This window comes from Megalobrama amblycephala, linkage group LG18, assembly GCF_018812025.1.
Source record: "Megalobrama amblycephala isolate DHTTF-2021 linkage group LG18, ASM1881202v1, whole genome shotgun sequence".
Lineage (NCBI taxonomy): Eukaryota > Metazoa > Chordata > Actinopteri > Cypriniformes > Xenocyprididae > Megalobrama > Megalobrama amblycephala.
This window is the reverse complement of record NC_063061.1, coordinates 5,739,229-5,756,658: the sequence shown is the minus strand read 5'-3', so window position 1 is coordinate 5,756,658 and position 17,430 is coordinate 5,739,229. Positions and strand designations below refer to the sequence as shown.

The 17,430-nt window shown below is 35.6% G+C and overlaps 2 protein-coding genes across 3 annotated transcripts; one reads left to right on the top strand and one right to left on the bottom strand.

The window, feature by feature from the left end:
- Window positions 1–10,082: 10,082 nt before the first annotated feature.
- Window positions 10,083–10,795, top strand: cmc4 (C-x(9)-C motif containing 4 homolog (S. cerevisiae)). Its single transcript, XM_048166699.1, has 2 exons — window positions 10,083–10,422; window positions 10,520–10,795. The coding sequence occupies exons 1-2, from the start codon at window positions 10,365–10,367 to the stop codon at window positions 10,654–10,656; spliced, it is 195 nt and encodes a 64-aa protein (XP_048022656.1). The 5' UTR covers window positions 10,083–10,364; the 3' UTR covers window positions 10,657–10,795.
- A 254-nt stretch (window positions 10,796–11,049) lies between these two features.
- fundc2 (fun14 domain containing 2) lies at window positions 11,050–16,928 on the bottom strand. Of its 2 annotated transcripts, XM_048166697.1 has the most exons (6): window positions 16,779–16,928; window positions 13,916–14,063; window positions 13,765–13,840; window positions 13,541–13,669; window positions 12,183–12,251; window positions 11,050–11,655 (listed from the first exon to the last, which is right to left on the bottom strand). In XM_048166697.1, exons 1-6 carry the CDS (start codon window positions 16,840–16,842, stop codon window positions 11,578–11,580), a joined length of 564 nt encoding a protein of 187 aa, XP_048022654.1. In that variant the 5' UTR covers window positions 16,843–16,928; the 3' UTR covers window positions 11,050–11,577. The 2 variants fall into 2 exon arrangements, with proteins under 2 accessions (XP_048022654.1, XP_048022655.1); XM_048166698.1 differs by lacking the exon at window positions 12,183–12,251.
- Between the last annotated feature and the right edge of the window lie 502 nt (window positions 16,929–17,430).

Below are 17,430 nucleotides of genomic sequence, written 5' to 3'. Positions count from 1 at the left end.
TTCGTACTGACCCCAAACTTTTGAACGGTAGTGTATAATGCTACAGAAGCTTTGTATTTCAGATAAATGCTGTTCTTTTGAACTTTCTATTCATCAAGGAATCCTGAAAAAAAAGTACACAACTGTTTTCAACATTGAAAATAATCATAAATGTTTATTGAGCAGCAAATCAGCATATTAGAATGATTTCTGAAGGATCATGTGACACTGAAGACTGGAGTAATGATGCTGAAAATTCACAGGAATAAATTACTTTGTCGAATATATTTAAATAGTACACAGTTATTTTAAATTGTAATAATATTTCACAATATTACTGTTTTTTACTGTATTTTTAATTAAATAAATGTAGCCTTGGTGAGCAGACGAAACTTCTTTTAAAAACATTAAAAATCTTAGTGGTTCCAAACTTTTGGACTGTACTGTATATATATATATATATATATATATATATATACATTAAAATAATTTCAAGAAACAAGGGAATTTGTTAAAAAAATAATGTCTATTATTAGATTGCTATAGTGAAACTATCTGAAAATAGTGTAAAACTCACCTTATTCACTCTGAAAAAAAAGTCTCAAACTCCTCTGGCAGTTGCTGTGTTATCCCTATAGTTTGCTCATGGGGTTTTATAACAATGATCTATAACTACGTCACTGTAGGGTGGGACATAGAGATGGGTACCGAAACCCTTTGTTGTGTAATATTCAGTTCTTGTGAAAAACTGTTCCAGTGGGTGGAGCCTGTTGTGAGTCATCCTTAATTGCTTTTTCATTTTGTATATAGTTTCTATTTACTACATACCTGAGGAGAATGTTTCATTAATCTTGTAGTCATTGTAAACATTGCAATGTGTACATTTTTATATAATAGAGTGCATAAACCTTTAAAGCATTGTACTGATGGCCCAGTCTTTCTAGGCCAGCAGTTACTTTAAGAATATTATTCTATTTTTCAAAAGCGTCATTTTGCTTTTGCGATGCATATCATCATCATGTAAAGTTACTGTCTGTTTGGTAGCTCTGGCAGTGTGTGATCTGAACATACATGCAGGCTGTTCTCATTGAGTGCCAAGGCCCTGTTTTAATCATCTCAGACAGCAGACATTCACTTAAGTTAGCTTTGTTAGAGTTGACGAAAAGCATACAAGTGTAAAAATAATCAAATAAAACACTAAAAAAAATGACATTTAATTTGTTTACATGCACGTCACATTAACCAAAATCAGAGAACAGTGAAGAAAAGTGTGTTGTTGAATTACTGAAATATTAACTATTAATCACAGGGGAACTTCAAGTAAATATTTTAGTTCAACAGAGTCTGGCTGAGAAAAACATTTGGGAATCCCTGCCCTACAATGTTGAAGATCAGAAATTGTATAATTGTATGTATTCTTGTAAAATGAGAAGAAATACTTTTGAATAATATTTTCAAATCTTAAACACGATTAACACAACATTATGGATTATTAAATTTTGGATGATTTCACTTACTATTATAAAACACATGACATGAAAGTTGGTTGTTTTTCAGTGCAACATATTTTCAAAGAACAGACATGATGTATGCTTTATATAAATATAAGGGTGTGTGTGTAAGAAATATTTAGAAATATAATATTTATTAGAAGTAGTTATTTCTCTAAATGGTATTTTACTCTTAAATAAATACAACCTGTTTTTATTAATGAAATCAGGATGTACTCTTGAGGGTCCATGTTAAAGGGATAGTTCATTAAAAATAAAAATTCTGATTCTTTTTTTTTTTTTTTTTTTTTTTTTTGTGGGACATATTTTGAAAAACTTATCAGTGTATTTTTCATACAATGGAAGTCAGTGGGCATCAAAATTAGTTCTACTGGTTCCCAATGTTTTTCACAGATGAAAATAAAACATACTGGTTTCAAGCATGTGAGTAAATGATGACAAAATTTTCATTTTTGGATGGACTATACCTTTAATCTATTATAATCGAGTAGTACTTGGAGACTAGTGATTCCCAAATAGGTGTGGAAAGATTTTGATGTTGCTTTGTTAAAGCTTTGATAAATAAATAAATAAATTGTGACATAAGTTACAATTTTAAAATATCAAAAACCTCACCAATGAAATAATAATTTAAAAAAAAGATAAAAGACATCAAATAGTAATAAACTGTACGAGCATCGGTTATTCGCTGATTGTTTCCTCTGCTGTGTCTGTAATCAATCAGGCAAAACAACACAGGCGATTTATTATATTACACAATATATTCATAGTTTTGAAACTTTTGAAACTGTTGCAGTTAATGCTTAACATTGAATCTTCATTACCGTTTCGAAATAATCCTATAAACGAGTTCGATTTGAGCATTAATGTCTTCAGTTCCATTCATCTGCATGTTGTCATGAATATTCACGTATACTCCACCCACAGCAACTGAATATTACACAACACCGGTATTAAATTGGCCCTGGGGCTAAATTATGAAAGACCGGTGTATCGATAAACTCTGACGTTAAAGGGGGGGGGGGTGTATCACTCACAGTTTCTGCCAATCTCATGTTAATCTTGAGTACCTATAGAGTGGTGCAACCTTCATATATTTATAAAAGACAGATACACTGTAACGAGTATTTCCGAAAATAGACGAGCGCCTGGAGGCGTGTTGTGTGAGTGAAGATAGAGTGACGAGCTATCACATGTAGGTGCAGCTTTTGTGTAGAGATCGTCTACAAGCTAACAATGGTCAGGTAAACAACTGTATTTAAACACACAATACACCATCTCATTATCCCTGGATCACTTTTGAATCACTATAATGAATATAGCGTATGTATGATGAATAATGAATTTATGAATTCACTACTTTCGTGTTGTTTACGTTATATGCACTCAGGTGCCTACTGCCAACAAAACAGACATTTGAAGCAGTTTTACTCTCCACCTGCTTCATTATCGCTCTGACTGCTCTATCTTTCAGTTTCAAACAATCTGTAAATCCAGCTTTAACTGGGCATTGTTTATGGAACCATGGAAAAACACAAGATATTCTCCATTCATTATAACCAATAAAAAAGTGATTGTAACTATCAGTTTCTGTGGTTATTTTAATAACAAATGTTGAGAGCGCATCAATGTATTGCGTGAGAACAAAACTCTCAGCTCCTCTTAACGCTGGGTTCTTTGGGAAACAAGGTTATCTTTCCCTCACAACCGAAAACACACTGCTTTGGTGACATTGTTGAAGTCCTGTGACCTGTGCAGCGCTGCCGACGACTTCCATAAACTCGAACGCACGTTGATAGCGTGCTTTTGCTTTCTCGCTCTGGTCGGCGTGTGCGCAGGCGCCCTTCCGGGGGAAGTGCCTGTACAAGGAATTCCGCACCCGATTACGTCACTCAGACCGATGCATGAAAAAAAAATGCGAAAGCTGTGACGATTTGGAAGAGAATTTTTGGAACAGAAATACTCCGTCATACGTCCAGCTCATGTTTTGAAACTTTGGTCATGTTTAGCATGAGAATCCAACTCTTTAACAGTGTAAATAAGTCAGAATACATGAAATAGCATTACACCCACCTTTTAACAGTTCTGCTATCGGTACTGGAGAAATTATGAAGAAAATACACGTACATTTATTATTGCTACACACAGAAAAATGAAGGTACAGGAATGTACCTAAAAGAGTACAAATGCTTTGTCGCCCCAGCAATGTACCTCTGAACACTGGTACATTTTTGTACCTTCTTGTTTGTACCTCTAAAAGAACAATTTTGCACCCCTAATGATAGAAATGTACCTTTACGTTATGGTTTAAAACTACATCCTGGTATTCTCCCAGAGCCTTTCACTAATATCCAGCTGAACTGCTTCGTCCTAAAATAATAATAATAATACTGTACTTCTGGTAAAAAAAAAAATAAAAAAAAAAAGACACTTGGATGGTACGGAAGAGGATTAGGGCCAAGCAATAATAAAAAAATAAAACCATCTCGAGATTAAAGTTGTTAAATTTCGAGAAAAAAGTCGAAATAAAATGCTGAGAATAAACTAGTTAAATTACGAGAAAAAACTCGTTAAATTTCGAGAAAAAAGTCGAGATAAAATGTTGAGAATAAACTCGTTAAATTACGAGAAAAAAAGTCGTTAAATTATGAGAACAAACTCGTTAAATTTCGAGAAAAAAGTCGAGATAAAATGTTGAGAATAAAGTCATTAAACTACGAGAATAAAGTCATTAAATTACGAGAATAAACTCATTAAATTACGAGAATAAACACATTAAATTCCGAGAAAAAAGTCGTTAAATTACCAGAATAAATTCGTTAATTTAATGACTTTATTCTCAACATTTTATCTCGACTTTTTTCTCGAAATTTAACGACATTTTTCTCATAATTTAACGACTTTTTTCTCGTAATTTAATGACTTTATTCTCAACATTTTATCTTGACTTTTTTCTCGAAATTTAACGAGTTTTTTCTCTAAATTTAACAACTTTAATCTCGAGATGGTTTTATTTTTTTTTATTATTGCTTGGCCCTAATCCTCTTCCGTAGTGGGGAGACAATTCCTTCAGAAGCATTAGGCTTTGTGAGCATTTTGTTACCAGTTCAAAATACAAAACAGAGGCAGTGCATTTTTTTTTTTTTTTTTTACAATTTTTATTTTAATCAAAAAAGTAACAATTCTAAGTATAAAGTACAGAACATTCTCAATTCAGTTTTATAACTCTCATACTGGATATTCTGTACTCAACATCAACAAAATTCAATTAACATGTAGAATGTTTCAATTCCTTCACAACGGGAAATATCATGCCCAATGAACAGTTAATTAATCAGTTAAGTGCTGATAAGAGTATAAAATACAGAACATTAGCAACTCAGTTGTAGTTCATATACTGGATATTCTGTATTAAACCTGTTAAAAAATATTTCAAATGAACATGTACACTGCGTTACAATTCCTCCAGAGTGTAAATACAAAACTGAAAGCATCGGGCCCAATGAGAAGTTCATTAATCAGTTTTAAATATTAAACTCTCAAGCATTTTAACACATCCTATCCTCAAGCTTTTGCAGATTTTTTTGTTTACACTTTTGTCTCTCTTTAGACCAACCATCCGCTATCAGCATGTCAACTTGTATTTTGGGCATTAATCAACATATCTGACAAATCTGTACAGAAGACTTGCAAACAGACAGTTCACCCAAAAACTTAAAATTCTGTAATTTACTCACCCTTATGTAGTTCCAAACCTATATGAATTCATTCTTCATTTGAACACAAAAGATATTTTGAAGAATGTTGGTAACCAGACAGCTGATGGTAGCCACTGACTTCCTTATTAGAAGAAAAAAATAAATACTATGGAAGTCAATGGCTCAACTGTCTGATTATAACCTTATAAAAAAACAACCTGTAGAATGTGAAGACATGATTAACATTCAGTGCAGATATATTTTCAGAAATGTTTATTTTCTGTGACAGCAATCGACATGTCTTCAATTTCACAATTTCCAAACTCATAATAGATTGCTTCCTTGTAACATTCAGGTGTTTTCAATACTCACTCCATCAAGAGTTCTTAAGTACACATTCTTGAAGAAAGTGATCTAATATTTAACAACCCAAGCTTTATTATTTGTTTTTCAGTATTATCTCTATTTTTTATTTGTTGAACATCAATTAAATTTTTACCATTAAATGGGTTTGGAAGTTTTTTGTTTTTAATTCGGGGTACAGACACAGTCTCTATGTGATAATATCTAGGTGTAAGAGTTTCTATGTGTTGAGAATTATCTGACTTCTGTAACGTGAGGCAGCTAGCAGACGGTCGGTTTAGCCAGTCTGTCTGCTTCCTGTCCTGGGCCCCAGTTTGTCATGTTTCAACTCTAAGACTATGTGCCATATTACTAGAGAGAAGAGCAGCACCATCCCGGGATGGATGAATACCATCTCTTTTCAACAATTCAGGCCTGCCCCAAAAACTTTTCCAATTGTCTATGAAACCTATATTATTCTGCGGACACCACTTAGACAGCCAGCCGTTGAGTGATGATAATCTGCTAACTATCTCATCACTCTGACGAACAGGAAGAGGGCCAGAGCAAATTACTTCTCCTGACATTGTACTTGCGGGTTCACACACCTCTTTAATGTTCATTTTAGTGATCTCCGACTGGCGAAGTCGAACATCATTAGTGCCGACGTGAATAATAATTTTAGAGTATTTACGATTAGCATTAGCCAGCACATTTAAATTTGCTTTGATGTCAGGTGCTCTGGCTCCCAGCAAACGTGACTATGGTGGCTGGTGTCTCTATTTTCACGTTCCGTGTAATAGAATCGCCAATAACTAGGGCACTTTCAACAGGATTCTCAGTGGGTGCGTCACTGAGTGGGGAGAACCTGTTTGATGTTCTTACTGGAACGGAAGAGTGGTGTTTTCCGCGGCTAGGCCGCTTCACCATTACCCAAGTGCCCTGCTGCGCGGGCTCTACAGCCGGAACCGAACAATGTACAGAGTTCACTAAGCTAGTCGCATCCAAAACAGTATCTGAAGCCCTTGCATTCTTACTATCCTCGATTAAGGTTTGGATGCGTGTCTCTAATTCTGAGATTCTCTGTGTCAGCCTGAGTATTTCCCTACATTTATGACATGTAAATCCCTCGTCACTGACAGAGAGAGCTATGCTGAACATGTGACAAATAGAACACGATATAATACTAGGAGAGGATGACATGACTTGTTTGTAGACTGATCCGACTTACTGTTTGATGAACGTGTAGAAAAGAAAAAAAAGTGCACAAGAGACTGATGACAAGTTAAAGGGTTAGTTCACCAAAAAATGAAAATTATGTCATTAATGACTCACCCTCATGTCGTTTCAAACCCGTAAGACCTCCGTTCATCTTCGGAACACAGTTTAAGATATTTTAGATTTAGTCCGAGAGCTTTCTGTCCCTCCATTGAAAATGTATGTGCAGTAGACTGTCCATGTCCAGAAATGTAATAAAAACATCATCAAAGTAGTCCATGTGACATCAGTGGGTTAGTTAGAAGTTTTTGAAGCATCGAAAATACATTTTGGTCCAAAAATAACAAAAAGTACGACTTTATTCAGCACTAAATTCAGCACAGGACTAAATCTAAAATATCTTAAACTGTGTTCCGAAGATGAACGGAGGTCTTACGGGTTTGAAACGACATGAGGGTGAGTCATTAATGACATCATTTTCATTTTTTGGTGAACTAACCCTTTAACAAGCTAGCGAGATGCAAACGCATTGTAATAGCGTAAATTTAGATTAAAAGCTAGCGATGTCAGATTAATGAGGTAAGCAATATTAGACATATGGTAATGATAATATAAGCAGCAATAAATGAAAGTAAGAGATTCAAAACAAAGCTATACAGAGTTAGAGACGCCACCCACTCTGAGCAGCGAGGCAGACAGGTTTATATAAAGCATATACATTTACATTTTTTTAGAAAAAAAATCGTTTTGCTAGATAAGACTCTTATTCCTCGGCTGGTATCGTTTAAAGCCCTTTGAAGCTGCACGGAAACTGTAATTGTGACCTTCAACTGTTTGGAGACCATTGAAGTCCACTAAAAGGAGAATAATCCTGGAATGTTTTCATCAAAAACCTTAATTTCTTTTTGACTGAAGAAAGAAAGACATGAACATCTTGGATGACATGGGGGTGAGTAAATTATCAGGAAAATTTTATTTGAAAGTGAACTAATCCTTTAACTGTTCAAGAGGGAAATGTGCCTAGTTGTTCTAGTGCCTAGTGATCTGAGGTGCCATCCAGCTTCCTCTTTGGAGTGACAAAGCTGTTTGAGTTTCCCAGTAAACCATGGTTTATCATTATTGAATGATAAGAATGTCCTGTTAGGAATGCATGTATCCTCACTAAAACTCATGTATGACATTACAGTCTCTGCGAGCTTGGTGGCAGCAGCTTCATAAACACTCCAATCAGTGCAATCGAAGAAGGCTTGTAAATCCCGCTCTGCTTCATTAGTCCATCTTTTAACAGTCCTTATTACAGGTTTAGCTGATTTCAGTTTCTGCCTGTAGGTCGGAATAAGATGAACTAGACGGTGATCAGAGAGCCCCAAAGCTGCATGTGGGACAGAGTGATATGCATCCTTTGTTGTGGAGTAAAAAAAAATTAAATAAGCATTTGCGACTTGTGCGTACAAGTACGAACAGTTACAAAAATCTGGCGGTGCGCATAGAGTATGCGCGTACTCTTCTGATGACGAAATTTGCATCATGCGCACTGTACACTGACCCTTGTGTATACGTAAAAAATTAAGTATACTTTGGGCTTAAATTCCCGCGTGCATCATCAAAACCAGTTGTTAAGAAAAGTGCTGAGCTGAATTTTGGTGCCATCTAGTGGTTTAAAAGAGAATAAAGTCAAATGTGCATTGTACCCTGGTGCTCCTTTAGCCCAGTTGTACACTATTTCTTCTCTGTAAAACATATTCATTTTATAATGATTTTAATCAACACCAAATAGTATATATATAATGCTTAAAGGTGCCCTAGAACACTATTTCACAAGATGTATTATAAGTCTAAGGTGTCCCCAGAATGTGTCTGTGAGGTTTCAGCTCAAAATACCCCATAGATTTTTTATTATACAATGTTTTAACTGCCTATTTTTGGGCATAATTAAAAATGCGCCGATTCTGTGCGTGTCCCCTTTAAATGCTCGCGCTCCCCACTGTATAAACAAAGTTCACACAGCTAATATAACCCTCATAATGGATCTTTACAAAGTGTTCGTCATGCAGCATATCAGATCATGTAAGTATGGTATTTATTTGGATGTTTACATTTGATTCTGAATGAGTTTCATAGTACATATTAATTATCCCAACTTTTATTGTGTTATGTTGAGATTTGCCTGTTCTTCAGAGGTCTTTTGCACAAATCAAATTTACATAAGAAGGAGGAAACAATGGTGTTTGAGACTGTATATGTCATTTCCATGTACAGAGCTCTAATTATTTAACTATGCCAAGGTAAATTCAATTTTAAATTCTAGGGCACCTTTAAAATATCATTAGAGTCTCTGTGTTGCTATTCATCATTAAAAATGGCTTGACTGAACAACCTGGAAGTGCAGTCACCCATTTTGTGAATATGCAGGCGTAATTACCATAATAAGGTAGTGTTGAATATAGAGCTCTACAATTATGTTTTTACTAATAAGAATGCAATTATACGAATGCAAGAAGAAAATACTTGTCCATATAAGAAGACAACTAAAAGAAAACATACATCAGTGAAGCAGTGAAGTTTAAATAGTTGAATATACAAGCACACTCTAAAAAATGCTGGGTTAAAAACAACCCAAGTTGGGTTGAAAATGGACAAACCCAGTGACTGGGTTGTTTTGACCCCGCAGTTGGGTTTAATGTTTCACCCAACCTGCTAGGCAGTTTTATTTAACTCAAAATGACTATATGGCTGGTTTAAAATTAACCTAAAATATGTTGGAAATTAAAAAAACAGACACATAATTACTAGAGCCAACAATAATCAAAAGATGAACATTTATTAACAATCAATTTAATAAATGTTTAATTTTTATTCATTAAACTTATTAATAAATGTTCATAAACATATTAATAAATGGTCATTTCCAACAAACATTGGGTTCATTTTAAGCAATACAGTAATTTTTAAACAATAGTGGAGTTAAAACATCAGTTAAACATTTAACCTAATTGCCAGGTTTTAGAGTGTATACAGAGACTCACTTAAGCTTGCATGTAGTAATTTTAAAGCTTTACATATTGATACTAAAGGGTATATTATTATATATCATCTGTAAGTGTATATTAATTTAAACTTAATGCTTACTAATAATTGTTAATCTAAAATTGATCATTTGTAATGGAATAAGGGATCATGTATAAATCACAATAAATAATCATTGCGATGATTTTGTCTATAAAATGCTTTTACTATGTGGTGACCTTTAATTTGGAGTAGAAACTAGTAGTGCATCAGAGATGTCAGTTTGCTCAACGCTGATTGGTCCAGTTTCAGCCCTTCAACCATCAAACATTATAAAAGTGTAAAAGCATATTACTACAGTCCACAGAGGTCCCACGATCATTTCCGCAGCAATATTACAGACGTGCTAAATATCACTGTAACACGTTGCTTTAATCAAAAATGTTAATTAAACTGTACGCTCGTTAGAAAATAAGGTTGATAGGCTCCTGTTTTCCAACCGGAAGAAATTTACAGTTGCAAAGTGAGCAGCACGTCGGTGACGGCATTGTTTATGTGTTTACAACACATGTTTGAACTGTAGCTTTGGTTGTTCATATGCTAACACAAGATGTCTCAGAAAGATCCTTGTCAAAAACAGGCTTGTGCCATACAGAAATGTTTACAAGGTACTTTTATGGAGTCAATGTGAAGTTAACCTTGCTATGCATTAATATTGCAGGCAGTTGATTTGAAGCAGTTTAACCATCTTTTTATTTTTAACAGCCAACAAATACATTGAAAGTCGTTGTGAGGATGTGATTCGAGCCATGAGGAAGTGCTGTGAAGTCCACACAGGAGGAAACTCCATCTGCTGCTCTGGATTTGCCAAGGAACATGAATCCAAAGACACAAAGACATGAATTCAACTGTACGTGTGTGTATTTGCTGCAAGAGACCAGAGGACACTTTCAAGGACATGTGAAATAAAATACATATTTATGAAAGACTATGTAATGTGTGGAGTCATCTAATACAATCATTAAATCAGCGTCCATCAGAGTCATCTTCTTTTTTTGTATGTTTATAGTTCATTTCATATTTTATTTAAGTGACATTGAACACCATTTGGTCAATTTTGACCCATTTCCTAAAGTTTGAAGCAGGGATTTCTGTAATTAGTCACATGAAACTCAAAATCAAAAAGAGACTGGAATATGACATCATGATGTGCTAACATTATCTGTAATTTAACAAAACAGAGGAGATGTTTTTCATAAATATCAGCAACAAAACAACAGACAAATAAGGCAAACCAGCATTGATTGTCAATTTACTTTTAACATTTCTGTCATTATCAGTTAAAATTTCAATTTTGATCGACCTTGGTCTTTTAAATAATGCCTTGATTTATTACAAAAAATAGCTTGAGGTTGAACAGTTAAATGCAGCTTAGTAACCGTATTTCTGCAAGTTCAGATATGCATTTTAACAGGGGCGATTTCAAACGTTGCAACTATTTACATGTTTAAATAAACTTATTTGTCAGACATTGATTGTACCAAAATAATAGAGCAAAATGTTCAAATAAACAAATGTAACAGGGGTAAATACAAACTAAAAAAACATTGCACATCCAAAAACTGGAGCCATGATACCTTCTAGCAAGTTTAGATATTTTCTTATGAACACATCATAACATGCCTAAACATATTAATTAGAGGTCAAACCTAATAAAGGATTGCCGAGTTAAATACAAGCTGCAATATCAGACAAAAGCTGCGATCTGCTGTATATATAGTAAGATGACATCCTCAGAGTAGAAGACAACAATGAGAGAGCTCCTATGAAGCCAGGCCGAGCAGAAATCCTCCAGCAAAGCCCCCTGTGAGAACAATGTTTTTCTTGACAAACACCTGCACCTGTATGGAAAGAGAAAAATTAACTTAATTCAATACAATGGCACGTCTCTGCTGTGAATAAATGACAATAAGTATTAAAGGGATAGTTCAGCCAGAAATGAAAATGATCCCATAATTTACTCACCCTCAAGCCATCCTAGGTGTATATGACTTTCTTCTTTTAGACAATCAGAGTTATATTAAAATATATCCTGACTCTTTATTTAAGAATGTCTTTATTAACCCTCTGGAGCCGTATGGATTACTTTTATGATGGATGGATGCACTTTTTTGGACTTCTCGAGCCCCATTCACTCCCATTATAAAGCTTGGAAGAGCCAGAATATTTTTTAATATAACTCCAACTGTGTTTGTGTGAAAGAAGATAGTCATATACACCTAGGATGGGTTGAGAGTAATTAAATCATGGGACAATTGTGTGATTGAACTATCCTTTTAAGGGGCGGTCACATAACACTCTTTGTTCCATTGACTTTCATTCATTTTATGCAGAGATACAGGAAAACCAAAATTTGGGGAACTCTGACCTGCGAATTCGTATCACATGAAGACGTGTGACTAAAAGGAGATCGAAACATCATGGCCTGACTTCTCAGCTGAATTAAAAAAAAAATAAAAAATAAAGCAAACTTTAAAGCTGCAGGTTTGTAGTTTTGCAGTAAATTGGAATACAGTGGTACCCTTGGTAAAAAAAAAATTTTTTTTTTTAAAAATTAGCAAAACTGACTGAAAATTCTCCTCTTAAAGGTGCAATATGTAATATTTTTGCAGTGAAATATCCAAAAAACCACTAGGCCAGTGTAATATATTTTGTTTACTTGAGTATTTACAATATCCCAAATGTTTGCAACTATTTGTAAATCGTGAGAAAATTGTAATTTTAACCAAGGCTCCGGGACGTGTGAGGAATCGCCTGTCAATGGCGTCATACCCGCGTTATCCGGTTTTATTTTGTAGAAACCATGGAAACACCAAAGATGCTTTAATATTTACATGTTTTAATAGACAAGGGAGCATCTGTTTTGATATATTTATAGACAGAAAACTAATTATTGTTATATAGCTCAACACGTTTAGTCTTATTTTTAAATCTAATTTTCTTTATTTTTTGCGAGTACCATGCTTTACCATGCCTCAGAGAAAAACACTATGTTGTGAAGTAGCTAACATATCATAATCAGATGCAGCTTTATTTTTAGTAACAGTAATACAGCATTTTCTCCATCATACAATACGTTTTAAAATGAATTGCATGCCATTTATCAACACAAGCCATCCAGCATTTAATGTGATATTGTAAAATCGATCTATCTTACTGCAGTGTGTAACAGTGTCTCACAGCAGCCGCCGAGTGAACGCACAGAGTAACTTTATAACATCATTTTCAACACACTCAAATGTATCTAATATGATAAACAGAGCTGTGTTACCTCATACTCATGACCGGAAAAGCGGAAGCAGTGCCGGCGACTGTGTCATAATAAAAGTCCCGTGAGGCGTGTTGCGCAATCGCTCCAGCTCCTCATTCAGCTCCACATCACTCGCTCCTGCTCTGCTTCATACTACAGTAACGTTAATAATCGCATCCATGAACATGATTTCTTCCCGAGTCCTATCCTGATTGTTTCCACCGGCTGCACTCAAACTTGGCGTACTCAAGCTATGCCTTTGTTTTATATAAGCCTCTAGCGACCTCTAGCGGACAGAAATCTTACATACTGCACCTTTAAGCCCAAAGTATACTTCACTTTTTATGCATACGCGAGGGTCAGCGTACAGTGCGTGTGGCGTGAATTTCGTCCTCAGAACAGTACGTGTACTGTACGCGCAGGTCAAATAAATGTAAATCAAATTAAAGTATTTAAGCATTAAAGTATTTTCTTACCTCATTAAATTTTGTTCTCACTTCTGCAGTGGGCTTGTCTGTATTCAGCTTCAGCTGCTTCTTGGCCTTATTCACATCTTGCTCAACTCTTTTCCAGTCTACTTTAATATAGCCTGTGTGATGAGCAATCTGAAAGCACATTTGAAGATTGCTTATACAGTTATACGGTTCCTAAACAGTCCTAAATAATATACAAACATGATAAGCATTTTGTTATGATTTACCTGGAGCAAAAAGAAGCCCCCACCTACAGCTGAAGCTGCAAGCTTCCCAACTTTCTGAAACAAGTACCCTGCACACCTGAAACAAACACAATGGTTTGTTTATACTGTACTCAGCGCTTTACTACACATCATTGCTCATATAACGACTTACCAGCCAGTCACTCCTCCAATGGCCAGCTGTGTTGCAACAGAGTACTTCTCAGCAGCTGGTCCAGATTGATTTTTGCCAAACATTTTGTTCCACCACCTTTGTTTCTTCACATGCTCTGCCAGTTCCAAGACGTCAAAGGTTTCAGTGTCTGTCAGAAAACAGTAATGTGCATTTAGCATATTTAAATCTGCTTACAAACCATGTTTTAAAGGGTTAGTTCACCCAAAAATGAAAATACTGTGATTAATTACTCACCCTCATGTTGTTCCACACCTGTAAGACCTTCATTCATCTTCAGAAGACAAATTAAGATGTTTTTGATGAAATCCGAGAGGTGTATGATTCGTCCTTAGACAGCAATATAATTAGGGCTGCACGATACGAAAAATAACATTTAACTTGAATGCGATTAACGCTTAAACGCGATTCTTAGTGCGATTATGAAATCGCAAAGGCTGCGATTGTTTTTTATGCGCGGCTTGTCAATGAAGTATGGCTCCAAATGCAAATCCATCTGAAAGCACTGCGACTTTGAGTCGCTTATAATGTACATTTGAAAAAGCAACACGCGTCAGTTCTTTTCAGACACGAGAAGCATTTATTAACATCTTGTCCAACAAAAGACAACATTTAATAACATGTTTTTACTCCAAACTCACTTCATAACGACAGTTGAGCGTCCTTCTGTGAGAGAAGGACGCTCAACTGTCGTCTTACACAGAATAAGGCAGTCGTGTGTATATTAGTCATGTTTAAGTAATAAAAGCATTTCAATCTTCTGTTTATTCAGCTACAGCGATATGATGCGTGTTATCTTCTTCTGCTGCAGGGCATATTTTGAGTTTCTGTGCAAGAGCGCCCTCTGGCTTTCAGATGGAGAAGCATTTACTACTGATCACAGAGCCGTACAGCTCTGACAAGCTGCGCATAAAACAATCGCAGCCTTTGCCATATCGCATGCGATTTTATCACGATAAATCGTGCAGCCCTAAATATAATCACCACTTTCAAGGTCCAGAAAGGTACTAAAGACATTGTTAAAACAGTTGACGTGACTGCAGTGGTTCAACCTTAATGTTATGAAGCGAAGAGAATACTTTTTGTGCACAAAAACAAAACAAAAATATGACTTTATTAAACAACCTATTCTTTTCCCTGTCATTATCCTTATGCAGGTGACGCAGTAACACAGTGAAGGCTTCCGTGTTTACGTCCGAATGCCAGCTCAGTATTGGCCAAAGCTGATCACGTGATAAGCACAATGCATGCGTGAGATACTGATGCAGGAGCCGGCCAACGCGTTCTGACGTAAAATCTGGAAGCACTGGACGTAAACAACGTATGAGAATGACACAGAAGAGAAGATATTGCTGAATAAAGTTATTTTTGTTGTTTTGTGCACAAAAAGTATATTTGTCGCTTCATAACATTAAGGTTGAACCACTGCAGTCACGTCGACTGTTTTAACAATGTCTTTAGTACCTTTCTGTACCTTGAAAGTGTCGGTCACATACCTCTCAGATTTCATCAAAAATATCTTAATTTGTGTTCTGAAGATGAACGAAGGTCTTACAGGTGTGGAACGACATGAGGGTGGGTTATTAATTTTTGGGTGAACTAACCCTTCAATATCCCAGAAAAAGCTCAACAATTGGATATTTTTCAAATGTTTTAAAGACATGATACAATTCACTTTTGTTAAAATATTTTTTTTTCTAAGAAATAACAGTAAAACGTACAAAACTACTCAGTAAGTTTTTCCTTTCAAGAATGTTATTTATTTTTATGAGGCTATTTGTTCTTCATTATGACCAGCTGTATCATCTTGCAAAATGAAACCACAGAAGCAACTTTCAAGTAAACAAAGGCTACTTTCATTTTCTGTTCTGGGCAGAAAATGAAAATGAAAATGATCTTGCAGATAAAAAACAAGGTCAAGGAGAAAGGCGGTCAGAAAACCCTGAAAAACTCAACCATATTAAATGCACTTTTTTTTTTTCTCCATCCAGGACATTAGATACAGAGCTAGCAGAGGGAACTGTGGGAAGTCAGCGTCTTTACGTGACAGTAGCCTTGGCCAAAGAAGTGACCTTGCTGGACTTCAGACATAAGCCAGACACAAATAGCACACTACTGCAGCCAATACAGACAGACCACAGTATCACTTTCAGACAGATTAGAAGTAAAGAGAGACGTTTAAATCTAATCTGCAATGCAATGCAATGCAATGAACTATAAAACCAAAAACTCTGACTTGTCGTGATTTGGCACACTCACACTTTGTCTTAAGCCTACTAATAAAACGCCTAAACCTTTCTTCTTTGACAATTAAGAAACTGTTTTATATATTTTTGGTTGTATACTGATGAATTTGGGCTTGTTTAATTCAATCTGTCAAGCAAATATTCCTCAGTCCTTGACTGGACAATTTCAAACTCTTTGATAAGAGGTATATATTTTGCTGTTTTTGTAGACATTCAGAGCTTCTCTTATGTAACACATCTAGAGGGGTGTGTGGGTAATATGACTCATACTACAAAAATTAATTGGTTTTGCATGTGACTTCAATGCTTGGCTAGTGTTAGTAAGCTCACGAGCGTCTTACTATGCTTTAAATGTGATATAATCGTGATATAATTCTCTTCATCGTTTAAACTGTTTCTATACGCGATTTTAATGTAAGTTGTATTATATGTTGAAGGGCGTGCTCACATGAGTTACGCATGTACTCGTAATTTAGCAGCTCTGAATGTCGTTTCGTTAGGAATAGGTTTACTGTAATTTCAGACTGAAAAAATAAGTAATGTACAGCCTTACTTAAATACGTATAAAGTGAAAGGAGAAAAAAGAAAGTGCTGCTTACCCTTTTCAGACATTTTCCTGCGTTTCTTCTTCTTGTTTACTGGCGGATCGCTCTTTTGGAACATTACCGCCACCTACTGCACTGTAGTAGTACTGCCAGGAGCGTGGAGTGAAGCAGGGCTGTTGCTTAAAGGGGGGGTGTAATGCTATTTCATGCATTCTGACTTATTTACACTGTTGAAGAGTTGCATTCTCATGCTAAACATGGCCAAAGTTTCAAAACACGAGTTGGACGTATGACGGAGTATTTCTGTGCCAAATGACTACTTCCGGTTTCTGTACAGGTTTCGGAGAGTTTTTTTCAAGTGTGTCCTGTATGACGTCACAAGAGAGCGGAATTCCTTGTATAGGCACTTCCCCCTGATAAGAATGCACACACATCACCAAGAGCAAGAGCACGCCCATCAACGCGTTTCGTTTGGGATACGGAAGCCGAGAGATTTTTCAACAATGGCTGTGTCCCAATTCAGGAGCTGCACCCTTTGAAGGCTGCATACATCATCGGACTCATTTAAGAAAAATAACCATTAGACTGCAACGTAATAAAGAAATGACAGTATTTTACACCTCACAATGAATATCAGTCAATTTTATTATGGTTACTTTTTTTAAATATGACATCCTTGATGAAGTATCAGCCTTCAAATGTGACC